Here is an 18,718-nt window from a genome sequence, read left to right on the forward strand (position 1 = left end):
CGACGGCGGCATTTTTACCTGAGGTAATTCATGGTCAGGAAATCGTTTTGGTGCCAGAGACTTTCCTGATTTCCTCGGGGGCGTAGCAGGCTTGGATTTGGAAGGTGGAGAAGCCTTCTTTGAAGAAGTAGAAGAAGACTGGCCAGAGCCCTTAGCAGGCTGAACTTTCCTCAACACCTTCGCCCCAGGAGAAGATAATTCTTCTTCAGCCATCCTCTTTCTGGAAGATACAGAGGACCCAGAGGCTGCACTTTCTACCTCAGATAAAGGGTTATCCTTGTCCTTAATCTTCTGTAGCCACAGAAGTAGGTGCCCTTCTCTATCCCTGAGGGTTTTCTGAGGGAAGGTCCTGCAGATCATACAATCCCTCACCTCATGTTCCGGATAGAGGCAGTAGATACACTTCTTGTGAGGATCTTCAGAGAATAGCCGGAGCTTTCCACAGGACTCACAAGGCCTAAAGAGAGACCTTTTAGAACTTGACATCATGAAGTAAGCAAAAAAACAGGAAAAAACTGAAGTACTGAGCAGAGCTCAGGGAGACTCCCTTCACACGACGTGCGGTAGAAAATCTGAGAGCCTGAGCCTCTGAGGAGAACATTCTGGTGGGTGCTGTCGCCTGATTGGCTGCAGTTTGGACTGGACAGAATGACTGTGATAGTCATAGGTGTGGAAGTTTTTTCCTTGTAGCTTAGGCTACTTTACTTCCTGGTTTCAGGTTACCAAGGTTTTTTGGTTATTATATGCATGATTATTGCTTTTTTATGTACCGTGGGATTCCCACTCCGACGACGGGGAATGATTCAGGCATGTGAATCTATGAAAGACACCCCAAATACTGGAGAACACTAGGTTAGGCAAGCAGCACTCCCCGTCTTCATGGAAGTTGTGGACATTCCACAGAACTTCCTAATACCTGCGTTCATTCTCCAACTCTCCTTTTTTTGCGAGGCACAGTTGAAGTTGTAGAAGTGGAATGATACTCCCTTGCAGCAAATATAAAAACAAAAAATATATCTTGTGTGTTGTCATCAATCATGATAAATTAGACAGATCAAAACATCACATTTTTATCACATTGCTTGACATGCAAGAATATTGTCTGTTGTGGTTTGCCTACTCTTTTAGGCTTTTTGTGTACAATTACAAGAATTTAATTGTATGATTATAAAATAAATCAATTAAATAACTTATGATCAACTCACTCATTGTCCTTTTCATTGTTTCTAATGTATAATGATTAATGGCAACATGCGAGGCATCTAATTTGTTTGTATATTTGCTTATGTGGCCTAACCTCCTATGACTTAAGGACTACTCACTTTCTATTTAGGAGTTGACCTACTTCCTTACAACAGACAAAATTATGAAATCAGAAGGTGGATTCTACACACGGGAAGGAAGGGTCTTTTTCAGGTGGCTTTAATTTATTATGCCAGCGTGCTGAAGCAGACTTTGCTTTGCCTGGAGTTAAACAGAGGAGAAACAAATGGCATACAGAAGAAGAGTAGTGCGGGGTGTTAAGGATGACTAAAGTCTTTCGGTGGGTCGTTGGAATAGGTATGTTAAGTTTTACAGGATCTCTCACCAATACTTCTTTGAAATTTGTAATATCAACAATGAGAGACATTATCCCTGGTGAAAAAGTTGAGAAATACTACCTACTTGATGAAAAATAAGGATAGAAAGTGTATGAGTAATGAGGATATTGTGAGCAACAAGAAAAGCGACCGTTGTGTAGATCGTCACTGATAAGTACTGATGAGATGAAGAGTGACGCCTTGATGTCCTTCACTGATGATGCCACTTATAGTGAGAACTCCTATAATGCCTTCCTGGAGTTCTGGATATTGTTCTTGAAGTGCTAGCGCTCCTAATAGGAGATAAATTTGCATCTGTAGATGTGGGCGGCAAAGCTGAATGAGGCAGTGCACGTTAAGGCACCACCACAGGCACAAGCATGACGGGTTGATGAGCTACCAGAGAAAACGGTAGAAATGTTGCAGCAGGGGATAGAACCGGAGAGACCCCCTGCTTTGGTAATGGAGATCTGTGAGCTAAAGTAGATCATAGTTAAGACTGGTGAGGCTGCTCAGTGGTTGAGCAGTCAGAGTCCGGCATACTTGGTACTCTCATCTTCTTCATCTTATGGACACATTCCAGAGACAGCTGGAAGGATCTGCTTGGTGAGGTATCCAACAACACAGTTTTCAACTTCACAGACTCCAACATATCATTTCTCAACATCGAGACAGACCTAGATGGTGAACGTGTTAATGGATGAAAAGAGCTGCGGTGGAGGGAGTACCCCCTGCACGTCTCTGATCTTGCAGACACTGCCTCTTCATGCCTGCGCTTATCTTCCTGCAGCTCTTGCAATCTGATCTTTTCTCTCTTCTTCAAAGCCCTCCTGGACATCTTTAAGCACAATTTGCAGGAATGTCTGTTTGAGCTTTCTTTCTCCAACAAATAAGAAACATAACGTGTTTGCATTTGTGAAAAAACATACTTTTTCTGTAAGAAAAAGTACTTTCTGACTCTAAAGATGAGCCGCAGCCCGTGCAGGTAGGAGCGGTGGGGACAGTTGGGGGGGGTGGGGGGGGGGGGGGGAGGGACATTTCGGCAGACGACGACATGGGAAAATGAGTTATTTAATTTTCCCTTGTGGTCGTCTGTCGAATTACCCCGGCCCCACCGCTCTTACGTGCACGGGCCTGCTAAAGATGTTGTGCAAATTAGATTTTTACGAGTTTGGAAAGGTTTCTGAAAATAAAAAAAATCTTTAAAAAGTCGTGCTTAGTACTCCAGGCTCCTCTACGCCAAGGTGAAAAACACAGAACTGACTCAACTGCCTCCTAAAAGGCATGATGCAATATCGGCATTGTGCTATTCCTTAAAGAAGCAGCAGCAATTTTCCCAATCATTCTGACGTCAGCCTATTAGGCTACACTGTCCGTTTTCCCTCTCCTATCTTTTGAAAAAGCTTTCTTGTCATTAGGCTTTTCAATTGACTATTTGTCTGCTTTTTTAAAAAAATGTTTAAATATGTGAAAGTTGACCATATTAACCTATAACCTTTTCAAAGGCTCTATATGTTTTAAAAATAATTATTTTTTCAAAATGTAAAGCATCTGTATGTGGTTTGTAAAAAAAAAAGTGTTGGGATCCTGCACATGGGGGAAGAATTCAGTGCTTATGACTAGTATTTAAGATCCTGTGGAGGAGAATGTGCCGTTAGAAGTATCCATCAGAAGTTGCCTGTATATAGGCATTTTTTCATTTTGCTTTGTTCAAAGTGATTTTTTTCTCTCTGCTGCTATAAGTATTCCAAGATCTCGCACTTGGGTGGGGTTATTCACTATTTATGAATATTAATGAAGACATCTTAATAGACCTTCAGTTATTGTTCCAAAGGAGGAAGCTATCAGAAAGGAGTGAGTTGTTAATCTTTGAATGAATTATTAATTTATTGTATGATTACTTAAAATCATTACATTAATAAAGGAATACCGTCTCATTAAAACCAATAATACGAATGTGCAGTTAAAAGAAGTACATTTATGTCAGGTTAAACAAAAAGAGAAAAACAAATGTAGGTCATTGAGGAACATGTTAGTACTTCCTGCATTTTTATAGTTGCTTAGCCTGCAACATACAATCTTGGTAAGAGATTTCCAGCCAATGTTCATTTTTTTTATTAGAGAAGGAACAAATTGAGCCCATAATATTTTCTTAGGCAGCGTTTTCCCAATCCTTGAAACAAGGACGGTTGAGTGTTACGAGTCATGTGAGCTATTGCAAGGAAAACCGTATGACCCTTTCTCCAATGAAGCTTTGATGTCCGATGCCTTTGACAGTTGGTGAAGTTCCTTTTTATGGAGAATTTAATTGCACTGTACATAATCGAATTTTTGTATCAATTTACTATGGCCACATTTACATTTTCTGCAGCAGTGATCAAGTAGTTGTGCAATGGATTATTCCCAGAAGTGGAAATAGATTTAAGATCGGTTTCATTAAGTTTTCGGGAGCTTTAATTATCTGGAAGTTATATTTTGCATGAGCGCCCATACAATACATTTTGTGATATTACGCAGCACCTCAAGCGAACCAGTTCTTAAACTTAATGAGGTTCAGGTGACCCCAAGAGAGATTCATAAAATGAAATGAAATAAAAGGCAAAAAACTGGTGATTTAAATATAATTTCTATTATACAACTTTGTCTGCGTTCCCAAAAATATTACCAACCAGTTTTTATTCTAGTTAAGCTTTTGGTGCAAAACGATTCAGTTATTCACACGAAGCAGACCGTTAAGGCATGGCAGCAACTAGGTACACGTTTTTAATTTCCACCTTAAAAGAGACAGTTCAAACTGCAGTCCTTACAAAAAGGTGCACACATATTTTTTCACTTTACTAAGTGCACAAGTGCTGCAAAAAAGTAAATAGTGGTGGGCGGGCAGCAGCCACTCTCATGCCAATGTTCCGCACAGCACCAAAGACTTTGTCATGATCACATTTCTCTTTCTAGTGGAATGTTTTACACCTATACAACCTTGTTTCCACCAATTAACTAATAAAAGTAAACAAAATCCTATTTAATTACAGAAACATACCATACACATTTGTGCATACATATATTTTACCTCTCTAGTATAAAGAAAGAAAGGAAAAGGGGAATGTAATACTTACAATTGTGAGTGCAATAACAAAATGCAGATACATAACAATCAACTAGTATAAGTGTAAAGGGCAAACATATCTTACCTAGCAAAAGAAACACAGAAGCAACACCAGCCTCATACATGACATTCACAGGCTACACTTAGAGGCTACATCCCAGACAACCAAAATCAAGCCAAACCAAGCAACGCCCACCCCAATATGGAATACATGGATGCGTATATAATCAAAATAGCCACAGTTCAATCTGGAGCATACCCATTTTTTAAAGAAAAAACTTGCAGCCAAACGTAGATCAATCATACGTGACTGAAGCTATTAGAACCAATTAAGATACACATGTTAGCGCGAATTCTGTTGAAAATGTTCAAACTTAAGCTAACAGTCCACAAGGTTATTACCAATAAGTGGATAAATGCAGACGTCGGTGTCACCCACCTTTGAAAGGGTCTGTTTTTTGTTTTGCACCCTCCTTCTCAATGATCTCCTGACGTCGTTTCTCAATCTTTTTATTCCGGTTTACAATATATTCCTGTGTGAATTAAGAGAAGTTGTGAGAAACGTGAATTGTGAGCAACTGTGATAAACAAAATGAAGCTATATCAACCAAGCTGGAATTTAAGAATGGACTAGTTTGGGACACATTTTTTGATGGAAGAGATAGGTACTTGTAACTTGAGCTCCCCAACTTTGATATCTTGAAGATGCTGACTTACCATCCCTAGTGAACTGACAACCATCTAATAATCATAGGCAGATAAGGCATTTCATGCATCTTACACAGGTTACAAAAGGTCTGCAAGCATAACTATGCCAATTATCAATGATTCTTCTGTCTTCTACTAAAATCGTGCTCCTTTGAGCCTTTTAGTGAGAGATCCCCTTGAACTCGAGGCCATAAAGAAATAACCTTTCTCGACTGACAGATTTTTTAAACTTCATTTATGGGTAATTTGTTCTTAAGAACACTCTTCCAGCGTAAGAACAACACAGCTTCATAACTACAACAATATTTGGTTCTTTTATAAACCAAATTTTATTTTCAACACACCAGTGCACGCAATCTTCTTCACCTTGCCCGCTGCCCGCCACCCACCACCCCAATCCAACAGAAGCTGTAAAAGGACCCGTATCAGTTCTCCAGTGCTGTAATACCTCCCAGTCCACAGTAGTCCCACTTCCTGCCCCAGACTCTAGCATGCCTCCCTGGACATCCCCTGTGCTCTGTGCACAGTCTCCTCCACTTTGGAGCACAAATCCATCGTCCACAATCGTAGGCAGGACTGTGGAACTCCATTTCCGCATTATATTGTGCTTGATCAACACTGAGGCAACACCAACCAACGTCCGGTCGTCCCTACTTCCACTTATGTCCGCCAGAATGCCCAGGAGTACCACTGTGGGCGTGAGCTCAATTTGTCTCCCCAACACCTGTGAAAGAGTTCTGGCTATGCGCTACCAGAATGGCACAATGCCCAGGCACAGTGAGAGGTCAGTGCATGAAGGAGCTGCAGGTATTTGTGAAGTTGTGTGTAGAAGCTGAAAGAGGACCTGAACATCAGCAAAGGACCTCATGTGAGCACTGCTCCACACATCGCCTAGGGATGTAATGTAATCTTATCCCACAGACCAAACCCCTCAAGTTGTACTGCATGACATAGTCAGACCCTGTCCAGACCCAATAGGAACAGTTTCGCTCTACAGGTGAGGTCCCTCCAGCCCCCATCATTCAGTCGTTAATGACCAAAAGATATGATGCTCAGTAAAAGAGCTAATATAGCCAGCCTTAAGACCCCATCAAATGCTGAATGGCAGCACTAGGCCCAGGCGATGCACGGGGGTCTCCCCGCCAAATGAAGGAGCGGATTAGAGCATTAAGCTGTGTGAACCAGAAGGTGGGGATGGGGAATGGAAAATTCTGTAGGACGTAGAGGTACTTGGGGAGCAACAACATTTTGAACAGATCCACCCTACCTAGTGCATTTAGTGTGAGACTGGACCAGGACTGCAACACCCATTTTGTGCCGCTGAGCAGAGGAGCAAGATTAAGGGTCTGAGCCCAGTCCAGTAGGCACGATATATTAACCTCTAGGTACTTGAAACTTCAGTGCTGGACCGGGATAGTACTCCGCCAACTCACTATCACGTCGCCCTTCAGCAGGACCAAAAGATATGTTCGCCAGTTCACATTGAAGCCAGAGATCTACTTAAACACGCCTACAATATGAAGTACTCGAGGGCCCTACAGTTGCGGTTGGGTCAGAAAGAGGAGTACATTGTCCGCGTATAAGGCTTTTGTATCTTCCAAGCCCTCCCCCAGCGCCATCCACAAACCTGAGCATCACACCGAATAATCGTAGCTAGGGGTTCTATGGCTAGAGTGAACAGAAAGGAAGAGGTGTACCTCTGCAGACTAGAAAGGGTGCAGCGAGAGCTCCATTGACAAGGACATAAGTGGAAGGTTCCTTAAAGAGGAGGCGTACATGCCCATGGTATATAGGGTCGAAGCCCATGCGATGCACAACCAGGTCTAGGTAGACCCAGTCCACTGTGCCAGTGCTCTTCTTGAAAAATGGGTAAGCGCAATGTTAACTTGGCGAATGCAAGCCCACACCTTTACGCCTCATCGATATCAGTGGTGAGGCATCCCTTGCTGCCCCCCCCTGCATGACGGGGCGCCTGCACTTGCGCGAACAAGCTCAACATTTACACCTTTGCAGACCCTTTCCTGGATGACCAATTCCTCACCCCCCATTTCAGCTTGCCGCCTCTAGCACACCCCTAGATACTACCAACAGTGGGCGATGTGCAGAGCGCTGTCCGACACGTTCCCAGCTCCACTGAAGGCACTCACAGCATTATACTACATATACACAACTTCCTCACCCCACAAACTAATCACGTCCTAATACAATCACTCGTAGCACACGGCGCCCACAGCAATCACACCAGCCTGGGAGGCTTGGGGGGCCTTTCATCAGTTACCTTCGCCAAATGGAGCCTTCCCCTTGACCCTAGAAAGTCTTGCTGAGAGGCCTTTACCATACAACACACCCCCCAACACTAATGCTCTCCCTGGAGGTTTGTTGATGGCAAAAATGTACTGTTTTATTGGGTGGGGCGATTGGGGGGGTGAGAAAAAGGACACCTCAGTGGGGCATAAAGCCACATTGAATGGCATGAATAAGGTGAGGCAGCACCCGCACCAAAACATTTACGAAAATCTTAAGCTCCGCATTAATCAGCGAAATGGACTGGTAGGCGGCACATGTGTTTTCCGCTTTCCCCTTTTTGGGGAGTTTAGTAGGGTGGCCATGTCCAACTCCAGAGCAAAGAAGCCCCGCTGCTCGGCACGGAACCGATGCACCAATAATATTCCACAGGGAACCATTCAAGAGGTCTGGCCAATGTTCATGTACCATATAGACGTCTCCACCTCGTCCTTCGAGAAGGTAGACTAATGGTCCACAGTTTGAGTTGCAGTCAGCTTGGTCAGGGCAATATCATGGAGAAGCAGATCGAGGGTGGTAGATCTACAGGGCCTGCTAGTAGGAAGCAAACGCTTATGCCATTTCCTCAGCACTGGGGAAGCTTTGACCAGTGGCATCCCTGACATGGGGATTATATGTGATTTCATACTGCCCGTTGCAAGCCAGTAAAAGAGTTTCCCATTCGTGTTGCCTCTGAGAGGATACTCGCCAGCACTGTTCAAGGGCCAATTGGCGCAATAAGGTCCGATCGACCTCAAGCTGCTGATGAAGCTCCTTGGGATCCCTCGCGACCCCGGCACAGCAGCGTTTTTCAAGAGCGAGGATGTGGGATTCAAGGCACAAAAGCACCTTCCCTTTGAGCCTTTCTGTCCTGCAGAGGTACGATTGAGTGACACTCAAAATCATGACCTTACTAGCCACCCATAGGGAACCAGCAGAGGCCACTGACCATTGGTCTCAAAGTAGAAGTTGAATTCTGCTCGTCCGTGAGACACCAGGCATTAAGACATCACACCGGGCGTTTAGATCGGGCCGAAGCCCCAAAACAAACGAGCACCAGAGACTGGTCAGGATGTCCCTAAGGAGTATACGTGCCACTGTCATACAGAGCATATAGGTGACCGGTAGAAGGAGGTCAATCCAGTCTTGGTCAAAACCGCTGTGTGTGTACTCCCAGTCAGTAGCATGCCAAGCCCACCAGGGATTACAAAGACTCAGGGATTCCATCCAGAAACCCAGCTGTTGCACTCCCCACTGTCGATGACCTGAGGTATCTAGTTAAGGATGGGGCATTGCATTGCATTGAAGTCCCCTCCCAGAATAGTAGTCCCCTACGGAAACCCTGAAAAACCTTGATTAACTTAGTATCCAGAGGGTCTGTGGAAGTAAAGGAGGCGGTGCGTATGCACTGAGGATCTTGACCAGCTTGCCGTAGAAGGTGCCCTCCACCACAAAACAGCAGCCCTGCAGATCAAAGGCCATCCTAGACATCACCAAGGGGAATCATCTGTTTAGAAGGATAGCTACACCCCTATAGCCCCTGACGTATCCCGCATGGAAGTCCCTGTCATAACCGAACCTGCACAAGAAGGGGCAATGCATGCCCAGAAAAAGAGTCTCCTGCAGCATCAAGACCGCTGGACATGTTCTACGAGTGTCGGGAAGGGCAGGAGCATGCTTGTTCCGGTCCAGTAGACTGCTGACCTTCCACGTCACGACCTAGAAACTAGCCATATCAGGCGTGAAGGGGTAGAGGCCAGGGTCACAGTGGGGGAACTACCAGCCCCCCCTTAAAGTGTACTGGGGAGAGGGGCAACAGCGAGCATGCGCAGCGTGTAGTGTGTGTAACAGATGAAAGAGGATGTTGTTGTGGCAAGATCTATTTTTGGCATATTTAGCTCTTGACTTCAAGGGACCAGGAGGTAGTAGCCAACCTGGCCAACAACATCTTGAGATCAGCAATCTCCACTTCCATGTGGGTGCTTCTTTCCTCGGTCTTGGATAACCTACCAGTAACATTACAAAGGTTCTGGAGCAGGAGCACCACATTCATCCCCACCTCTGTGACTTTCGCCTCTACCGCTTCCTGAGAGGCCTGGCTGGCTTGAAGGATGGTTGACACATTAGCGGTTTCCAGATGCACACCCTCGCAGAGTTAATGGGGTTGTCTGGGATGGTCTGCACTGGTGCTGCAAACTTGTCAATACACAACAGCATATGCAGAGTAATGCCCTTGTCTTTAACCATGGTGCAAGACGACTAGGACCCATACCATTAGTATCTCCAAGAGGCAGTCAGTCCGAAACGAGATGGACAGGCGACAACCTAACCCCATTCGCTCAGCCCCTTGCCAGCAGAAGTCCCACTGTCCAAATAGGTGAAAGGCCGCCAGGTCCGGAGGAAGAGAAGACAAAGGAGTGAGGGCTGATTCAAGTCGCCCCAAGCTGCAGTGTGTCACCCCGCCACACCACAGGGGCAAAAAAGCTTCAGGAGGAGACTGCGGAAGGGAGGGGGGCACATCTGTCACCACCACCGAGGATAGGGAGGCCAACTTCTCATCGGGCGGGGTGATGGGGGGGGGTTGCATTGGCTGGGCAGTACAAGCAACTAGGGCACACTAAGGCACGGAGTCCGGACAGAGGCACAACACATGCACACCCCACAAAGTACTCCAGCGAATCGACCCCTTAGGGTCAACCAGTGAGCCCGCAACACTGAGGGGGTAGGGGGTAGGCGGGGAGCAGTCCGGCTCCATTCGGTGTGGGACGCCACCCTGCACGGCCAAGCAAGCTTCATGTTGCAGGCGGTCATTTGATTGGAGCCCGATCACCACCAATCAACAGGGAGGCCTCAAGAGTCGGGGCCACATGCCCTAGCTGCACAGGTACTAACTGCTTCTCCGGTCGCCGTGAACTCTCATTCGCTCACGGCTGCCATCTTAAGGTAACACTTCATCTCTGCACCCACCACAGTGCACAGTGAAAAGGGCGCACCAGGGACGCGCGGCCTGCTCGACAGGCACCCATGGAGTTCAGGAGTCGAGGTAGGGTGTAGGATGCAGCTGAGGGTAAGTGGGGAGTCGGGATGGCATAGGAGGTCTAGAGCATTGTTAAAACACATCTGCCATCTTGGCCTCCTTGACAACACCCAAATATTTATCTTTGTTACCACTCACATCACAATAACTGAATGCACTGAATCTTTACTGTGGGATTAATTAAACCCATTACAAAGTTTAAAATTCAGATTAAACATTATAAACGGTTATTACAATTAGGCTTTGGACGTACAGTCAATTAGTGGTTTTGAGTAATCTCCTTTTCTAAAATTGCCTCAAACATTCACTGTGCTGCTGGCTAGTGGCATGTCCCAAGGGTCAAAACATTCTGCTACTGCGTCTCTGCATGCAGGGTTGGACTGAGATACACAATAAGGCCCGGGCACTTTAAAATAAAAGTGGCCCACATTTCCAGATCGTCCCTTTCATGGATCACCATTTGGTTAGTCTTATTTGACTCATTTCTTTTTTAGAAATGTTTGGTAAATTACATATTTTAACGCTTATAGAGCTGGTAACACTGGTATAACTAGAAGCACAGCATTTTGGTCGGGCAGGCGAGGACAAATAAAATGGCCCATGGGCCAAAACACCTGATCTGGCTAGGGTTGTGTTCTGCTCGATTTTCCCGGCCTTCTTGTGAGGAACAATGATGGAATGTGACTTCAGTCTCTTATCATTCAAGTCTAAGGGTTAGAGTAGTGAATGGAGCCTATTTACTAGGCACTTCGATATGATTCTGTGCTCTTCCCCATAGATCAGGGCTTGCACACATAGCCTAGGGGATAGATTCGTTAGTATTAGGGATAACCTGTCCTGTAGTGAGGGTATTTCATGGAGCCGTGCTGAATTCAGGCCTGGTAGGCCTCAAACGGGAGAGACTCCATCTTTCTTTCTGCTCCGGCAGCTTGGGATGCTTCTAGGTCAAATGTAATGTTTTAGTTATGAGGTGTTATTCGCTTGGAGAGAACCGGTTCAGGCCGGCCCTTATCGAAGGATTGTATTTTTCTTCATGCCGAAGACACTACATCAGGCCGGCCGGCTGGGAACGTGTCCTTGGTACGGGGAGGTACAAGAATTTGGTGGGCGGCAGGTTACAGGCCGGAATTTTCCATGAGGAAACGCACCTCTATATTAGTGAAAGTCTGAGGCAGTTACATGTTCAGTCCGTAGGCGGCATCTAGCCGTTAGCAGTAAAGCTACTACTTATTCCAGGGAAGACAGACGCCATCTTGAAGGCGGAGAAGAACCGAGAGACAGATGCTCTCCTAGCAGAATAGCCAGAGAGGAGAGAGTAGCCGATTAGGAAGAGGTCCCAGTGACTCGGAGAAGGGTGATTCCAGGCGAGCCGAGGCACAGACGAGAAGGGAACCTAGATGACCACTGAGTGCAGGCTACATACTACTAAGGTGATGTCGACCCTTTCTTATTAGAGTGTACAACTTAATCTTTCACTTTTCTTTGCAGGTTATGTGTTATATCGTAATGTTATGTGATCGTGTATGTAATGAGTAATAAATTACCCAGTTTGTAGTGAACCAACATGTGCTGCGTGTTCTTGTATGAGAGGGTAGCCTATTCTTCTAGTCAGCTGCGGCTACATGAACAGATGTTAACCCTGATCAGGTAAGTGGTAACTGAATAAGGGAAAGAGGAACCCCTCGAACCTGAGAACAGGCTATGCTCGAACTGGCAATCCTTGTGTGATCTGATGAATAGTGAGACTGATTCCCTTTTTGTATGTTATGGTGATCATAGGATGAACTGTCGTATGAGACTGCCGTCTAGGTAGAGAGGTCTGGATTCGTATAGGATCGCGAGGCCGCCACTTGTGATACTGTCGTATGGGCAGAGAGGTCTGGATTCGTAGGGGATCGCGAGGCCGCCACTTGTGATACTGTCGTATGGGCAGAGAGGTCTGGATTCGTATGGGATCGCGAGGCCGCCGATTGTGCTGAGACTGCCGTCTGGGTAGAGAGGTCTGGATTCGTATGGGATCGCGAGGCCGCCACTTGTGATACTGTCGTATGGGCAGAGAGGTCTGGATTCGTAGGGGATCGCGAGGCCACCACTTGTGATACTGTCGTATGGGCAGAGAGGTCTGGATTCGTATGGGATCGCGAGGCCGCCGATTGTGCTGAGACTGCCGTCTGGGTAGAGAGGTCTGGATTCGTATGGGATCGCGAGGCCGCCACTTGTGATACTGTCGTATGGGCAGAGAGGTCTGGATTCGTATGGGATCGCGAGGCCGCCGATTGTGCTGAGACTGCCGTCTGGGTAGAGAGGTCTGGATTCGTATGGGATCGCGAGGCCGCCACTTGTGATCTGAGACTGCCGTCTGGGTAGAGAGGTCTGGATTCGTATGGGATCGCGAGGCCGCCACTTGTGATACTGTCGTATGGGCAGAGAGGTCTGGATTCGTATGGGATCGCGAGGCCGCCGATTGTGCTGAGACTACCGTCTGGGTAGAGAGGTCTGGATTCGTATGGGATCGCGAGGCCGCCACTTGTGATACTGTCCGCCGATTGTGCTGAGACTGCCGTCTGGGTAGAGAGTTCTGGATTCGTATGGGATCGCGAGGCCGCCACTTGTGATACTGTCGTATGGGCAGAGAGGTCTGGATTCGTATGGGATCGCGAGGCCGCCGATTGTGCTGAGACTACCGTCTGGGTAGAGAGGTCTGGATTCGTATGGGATCGCGAGGCCGCCACTTGTGATACTGTCGTATGGGCAGAGAGGTCTGGATTCGTATGGGATCGCGAGGCCGCCGATTGTGCTGAGACTGCCGTCTGGGTAGAGAGGTCTGGATCCATATGGGATCGCGAGGCCGCCGATTATAAGAGGTCTTGGTATGTATAGTAGGAATTCCCTGTCCTTAGGTGATAGATATATGTGGTTGCACTATTGTAAATAGGTTCTAGGGAGGGGGTAACGTTCTGGCTGGGTTAGTGAGGCTCTGATGAGCGGGTTCTATCTGATCCGAAAACCCAAGCAGAACAGGTTGCCACCTGGATGTTTTTTTACTGGCATGACCTGCATATTAAGATCCTGGATTGTACGAAAATAAAAATCACCTAAAGCTGGTATTTTTTTCCTCCGATCTGGATGCACTTTAAACAGTAAGCATAAGGCAGGAGCACTTCAAAACGTTCTCAAACTGAATTAATGATCTGTGACTGATCGTTAAATGAAACAAAGGCAGAAAAGCCATGTTACATAGGAATAGAGACGTTTTTACATAAAGAGTCTTCTTTAATTATTATGTTACAGTCTTTGCAGAATCGGTCTGGTTATTTTTTTAGCATGTTTTTTGTAGTATTAATTAGAGTGAACTCTTCCCAAAGGCAGTGGAGCAATTTACATGAGCACGAGGTATATTATACAAAACCAAATTCATATTTAATATTTTAGGTAGGGCGATTAAGGGCCTGATTTAGATCTTGCGGGTAATGGTCCCGCCGTTGCTTTTTCAAAGAATTCATCGCCCACCTACTTGGCAGCCACCCACTAGATTCATAGAAAAAAGACTGCCAGAGTCCTGCCATCTCCGCCAGGAATTCTCACATGTAAACAGCATCTGTGTACAAATATGATAGTTGCTGATGAGCTTAAATGTAAGGCAGGCAGAATAGTGTTTTGCAAAAGAGCAAATACACCATTGTTTCTGGATAAGAAAATATTTTCTTTTGCATTTGCTTTTGATTTTGGACTTTACCTGGCACATAAATTAGGTATAATTAGTGGTGGCTCCTTTGCTGAGGCAAAGGAGCGTCGCTTGCTGCTCAGAGCAGGGGAAGAACGAGTTACTTACCTTTGGTAACGATGTATCTGGTAGAGACACAGTCTAGCCGCAGATTCCTTAACTTAGAATATTCCCCAGGTGTCAGACTGGATCCAGAATCTTTTACCCCAGCAGTACCTCTGCACGTGCGGGGGCGGCGTCACCTGGCTCCGTCCTGACATCATCCATGGATCCATGTAGGTTCCCCCCAGCGTGCTGACGTCAGTTTTCAGTGAAACCTTTCTGCGCCACAACGCGGAGTCACTACAAAAAACTGTGAGAGCATAGGAACAGTGTGCCAACAACAAATTACTCGAAACAACAACGAGAAGAAATCAAATGATGAGAAACATCACCGCATTGAAAGAACACTCAACACTTGAAGGGACCGAAGGGAGCAAACAGAGCACCTGCCCTAGAAAAAGTCCCACCAAAGAAAAGAGACAACTCCCCGCCCCCCACCGTAAGCGGCAATGACAGTGGAAATTAATGGCATAACAACTGAAGGGCAATTTGTAACCACAGAATGGAACAGTATGGAAGACAGTCAGTAACCACATACTGTAACTGTAAAGGACAAGACTGGAACCACATGACTCATGAAAAGGGACCAGACGTGAGCAACATCAAAGGATGCTCACCACACCCCCCATAATGACCTATGAACTTCTGCAAAGTCAAATAGAAGTACAACCCAATTGACAGCAGCAGAGACAAGGAGACCCCAAGTAATGGGGAGAAATAGACGAGGGCGGAGAGAGGGCGGAAGAGCATGTGAATCTCCATGCTGTAGCAATCAGGGTGGAGGAACATGGAAAGCACAGAACCTAGACACCCAAGAACTTAAATGGCGGAAAGCCAATGTGCTAAAACAGAATGACACACCCTGCCCCAGAGGCAGGTGAACTAGAAAACCCTTCAGGTAGACCAATGCCACTTGCAAGGAGGCAAGTGGGTAGTATCCCACCTGGAAAGGCTCTCGCAGAACAGGGAGGATGGGTGGGCGTTAAGAAATCTGTGGCTAGACTGTTTCTCTACCAGATACATCGTCCCCGAAGGTAAGTAACTGGTTCATCTGATAGAGACATCTAGCCGCAGATTCCTTAACTTAGAATTGATACCAAAGCAATACCCCATTGGAGGAGAGTCTGCGACTGAAAGCCACCAAGTTCCCAAGGGAAGTAAACTGTCAAGCACAGTGACGAAAACAAGGTGGGGACAGCAATGCGAGCGTGGCTGACACCAGACACATAACCCTCAGCAATGGCAGCGTAGCTGACACTAGGCCACGAAGTAAAAAGTGGAGCATGAGCAAAGGAAGCCAGGTACCACAATCCGTCAGAGGATGGTACAAGTGCACTATCAGCCAGACAGGGACTAAACGAAAACACAGAGCCAGAAGGGTCAGTGCACAATGGCAGAATGCCACAGCTGCCACGAAAAGAGGGAGACTAAGTACAGGATCCCAGAAGTCATAAGAGACAAAGCCCCGGCAAAGGGACTGAACAAAATGATCGCTTCAGAACACACAAAATGAGCGGCACAGCATCAGGTGCCAGTAAATAAAACACCAGTGGCAGAAGGCATAATGCCGAGACATACAAACTACGTCCACCTGGAGATACATGGATGTGAATCACAAGAAGACACGGACCAGACAGTGTGTACCGTGAAATCCACAACACTGCATAGGCCAAAGAAGCATGCGCATCGACAGAGAAGGTTGGTGCCGCAGGAGGAAGTCAACCCCACCCACAGGGTCACCGACGAAGGGTCACTGGCAAGCCGGACGCACCCAAGCTATGTTTCATGAAGGGGAGGGGAGGGGGAGAGAGAGACAGAGAGAGAGGAGAGAGAGAGAAGAGATAAGAGAGGAAAGAGGAGAGAGAAGAGAGGAAAGAGAGGAGAGAGAGGAGAGAGAGAAAAAATCAGGGACAACCCTCAGAAACCACTGCAGGGAAACCCCACATGCATGCCTGACCTCTCATGTGCGTACACAGCATCATGGAAACATATGAAAAAGTCAAGAAAATGACAACCAAGGGGAAACTGGAAGAGGACCCCGAGAGTCGCCCAAAAAGGCACCAACGGCACCAATGTGAACGTTGCAGGACACCCAATTCCATTAACAAAGGGGGCGACCCCAACCCCCCGATCAGGATAGGAAAGGCCGAGTCACCGCGAAACAGACGGGATACTGACCACCACACTAAGGAAGAAGAGGGAGTCAGTAACCCTCAGACACAGAATGTCTGAAAAAGTATAGCCAGAGACCGGATGATGCCAGAAAACATATGGGGACAGAACAAGTCTGTCCAAAAAACGCAGCAGAGGCCAGGAGGAGAAACACCTGAGCCGAGTGCGGCAACAACAGAAAAACCATAGGGAGGTAAAACGCAACAGGGATCAGCCCTGGCGAAAACCCTACTGCCCATAGGCAAACCCCAAACAGGGGGTGCCCGAGCCTGTTCCAACACCAGGGAAGAAGACTATGCAGCCAAGACAGTGGCTCAAGGAACACTACAGGTCCTCCGTGATGCCGCACACACCCAGTGTTGACCCACATGTGGTGCCTGACCAGAACACAAAAGAACCGGAGCGGAATGGAACAAAGCGCCTACAGGGACACGCACCCACGCCCAAGACAGCCAAAGTGCTAAGGGCAGAACGTAAAGCGGAAAGAAGAGCCAAATGCAAGGCAGGAGGATGTGAACCCCTCTTTGGGACAAGCAGGAATGGCAAAACCACAACAACACACCGGAGCAGACTGCATCCACAGACGCATGAGAGTGCAACGGAACAACCGTAGGCAGCAAAGAAGCTCTAGGAGAGGGCCACGCCAGCCCGTCAGCCTCAACAGAGGAGATTTTTTCACCACAGCAGGAAGCATAGAACAAAGTGGAATGCTCACAGCAGAACCCACAGGAAAACCCCCCAGAGAGACAGAAAATAACAAAGAGAGCCCCACTGGAGCCTCCGAAACTTCCCGGCAAGGAAAAGCAGCTATAGAATAGCCAACCAATACCCCACATAGGGTAAGTCACATCCCTGCAAAAAACGAGGGACACCTCTTGAGACAAGCTCATAAGCAGAGGTCGAAAAGAATCATCCTAAACAGCTGACCCAGCTGTACCATAAGGAGGAAAATGACACGGCTGAACAGCCATACAGAACGTCTGGGCAATAATGACTTGACCAGAGACGGAAATCATAAAAGCAGGGACAGTACTGCATACGAAAACACAAGTCCTCCAAAAGGACTAAAAACATGGCAGTCATCGAAATCCAGACCGCTGAGTCGGCATGCTCAAACAGATGGACCCCATCAAAGGGCAGATCCCTGACTCGATCCCTAACATTGTCAGGAAAACTGCCATCGCGAGCCAAGCATGGCGACGCAGAGCAACTGACCTGGCCATAGCCCGACCCACTGAGTTAGTGGTGTCCATGGCCGACCGGACGGAAAACTGCGCCATGTTGCTGCCATCCTGAATAAGTCTGACCGGGTCAGCACGAAGGCTCTCCAGCAAAGAGGGAAGGAGCCGCTCAACTGAATAACAAAGGGCAAAAGTGGCCCGAGCAAACACGCAGGACGTGTTCAAGGATCGAAGGCCTGAGCTGGTGGACGCAAAGACACTGCGGCCACACGACTCCAACCACCTAGACTCCCCAGTGGGAGGAAGCAACAGAGGAGGAGAGGAAGGGAGCGCTGCCTGGATTACAAGTCAGTGAGCCCTAGGATGGAGGGACAAACAGGCAGGGTCAACTGAAGCCGGGTGATGGCGATGCACAATAGTGCGACCCCACGGGGATCCCCCGATGAGGGTCTGGCCCAAGTCCCCAGAAGGAAATCATACAAGGACCCGCCAAAAGGCAACAATGGTGCCACATCCACGTGCCCTGGTTGAGAAGATCCAACAAAAGATCAGAAGGCAAGGAGACAGAGGGCGGCTGCAACTGCAAGATATCCGCAGCCCTGCGAACCGCTCTCGCAAACTCAGCACCAGCCTCCAAGGCTCTCCGAAGTGGAGACAGCAATTCATCCGTTGGGGACGGCTGCAGGCTAATCCGTTCAACATACAGATCTCGTGGGGGTCCATCGCCGACATTTGCAGCGAACAGGACGCACACAACTTGAAGCCCGAAGGCATCTGCACATTGTGTCCGACGTGAAAAGGCATCGTGAAGGCCTCAAAAGAAACAGG

The 18,718-nt window shown here is 47.3% G+C and overlaps 1 protein-coding gene across 2 annotated transcripts in view; it reads right to left on the reverse strand.

Moving 5' to 3' along the window:
- Nucleotides 1-18,718, reverse strand: part of AKAP8 (A-kinase anchoring protein 8) — a 797,769-nt gene that overhangs the window by 200,780 nt on the left and 578,271 nt on the right. For both annotated transcript variants that reach the window (XM_085654332.1, XM_085654333.1), the window contains exon 11: nt 5,123-5,216. In XM_085654332.1, the coding sequence (XP_085510458.1) occupies nt 5,123-5,216 (94 nt within the window). The remainder of the gene's footprint in view (nt 1-5,122; nt 5,217-18,718) is intronic.

This window comes from Triturus cristatus, chromosome 4_1 (assembly GCF_964204655.1).
Source record: "Triturus cristatus chromosome 4_1, aTriCri1.1, whole genome shotgun sequence".
Taxonomy (NCBI): Eukaryota; Metazoa; Chordata; class Amphibia; order Caudata; family Salamandridae; genus Triturus; species Triturus cristatus.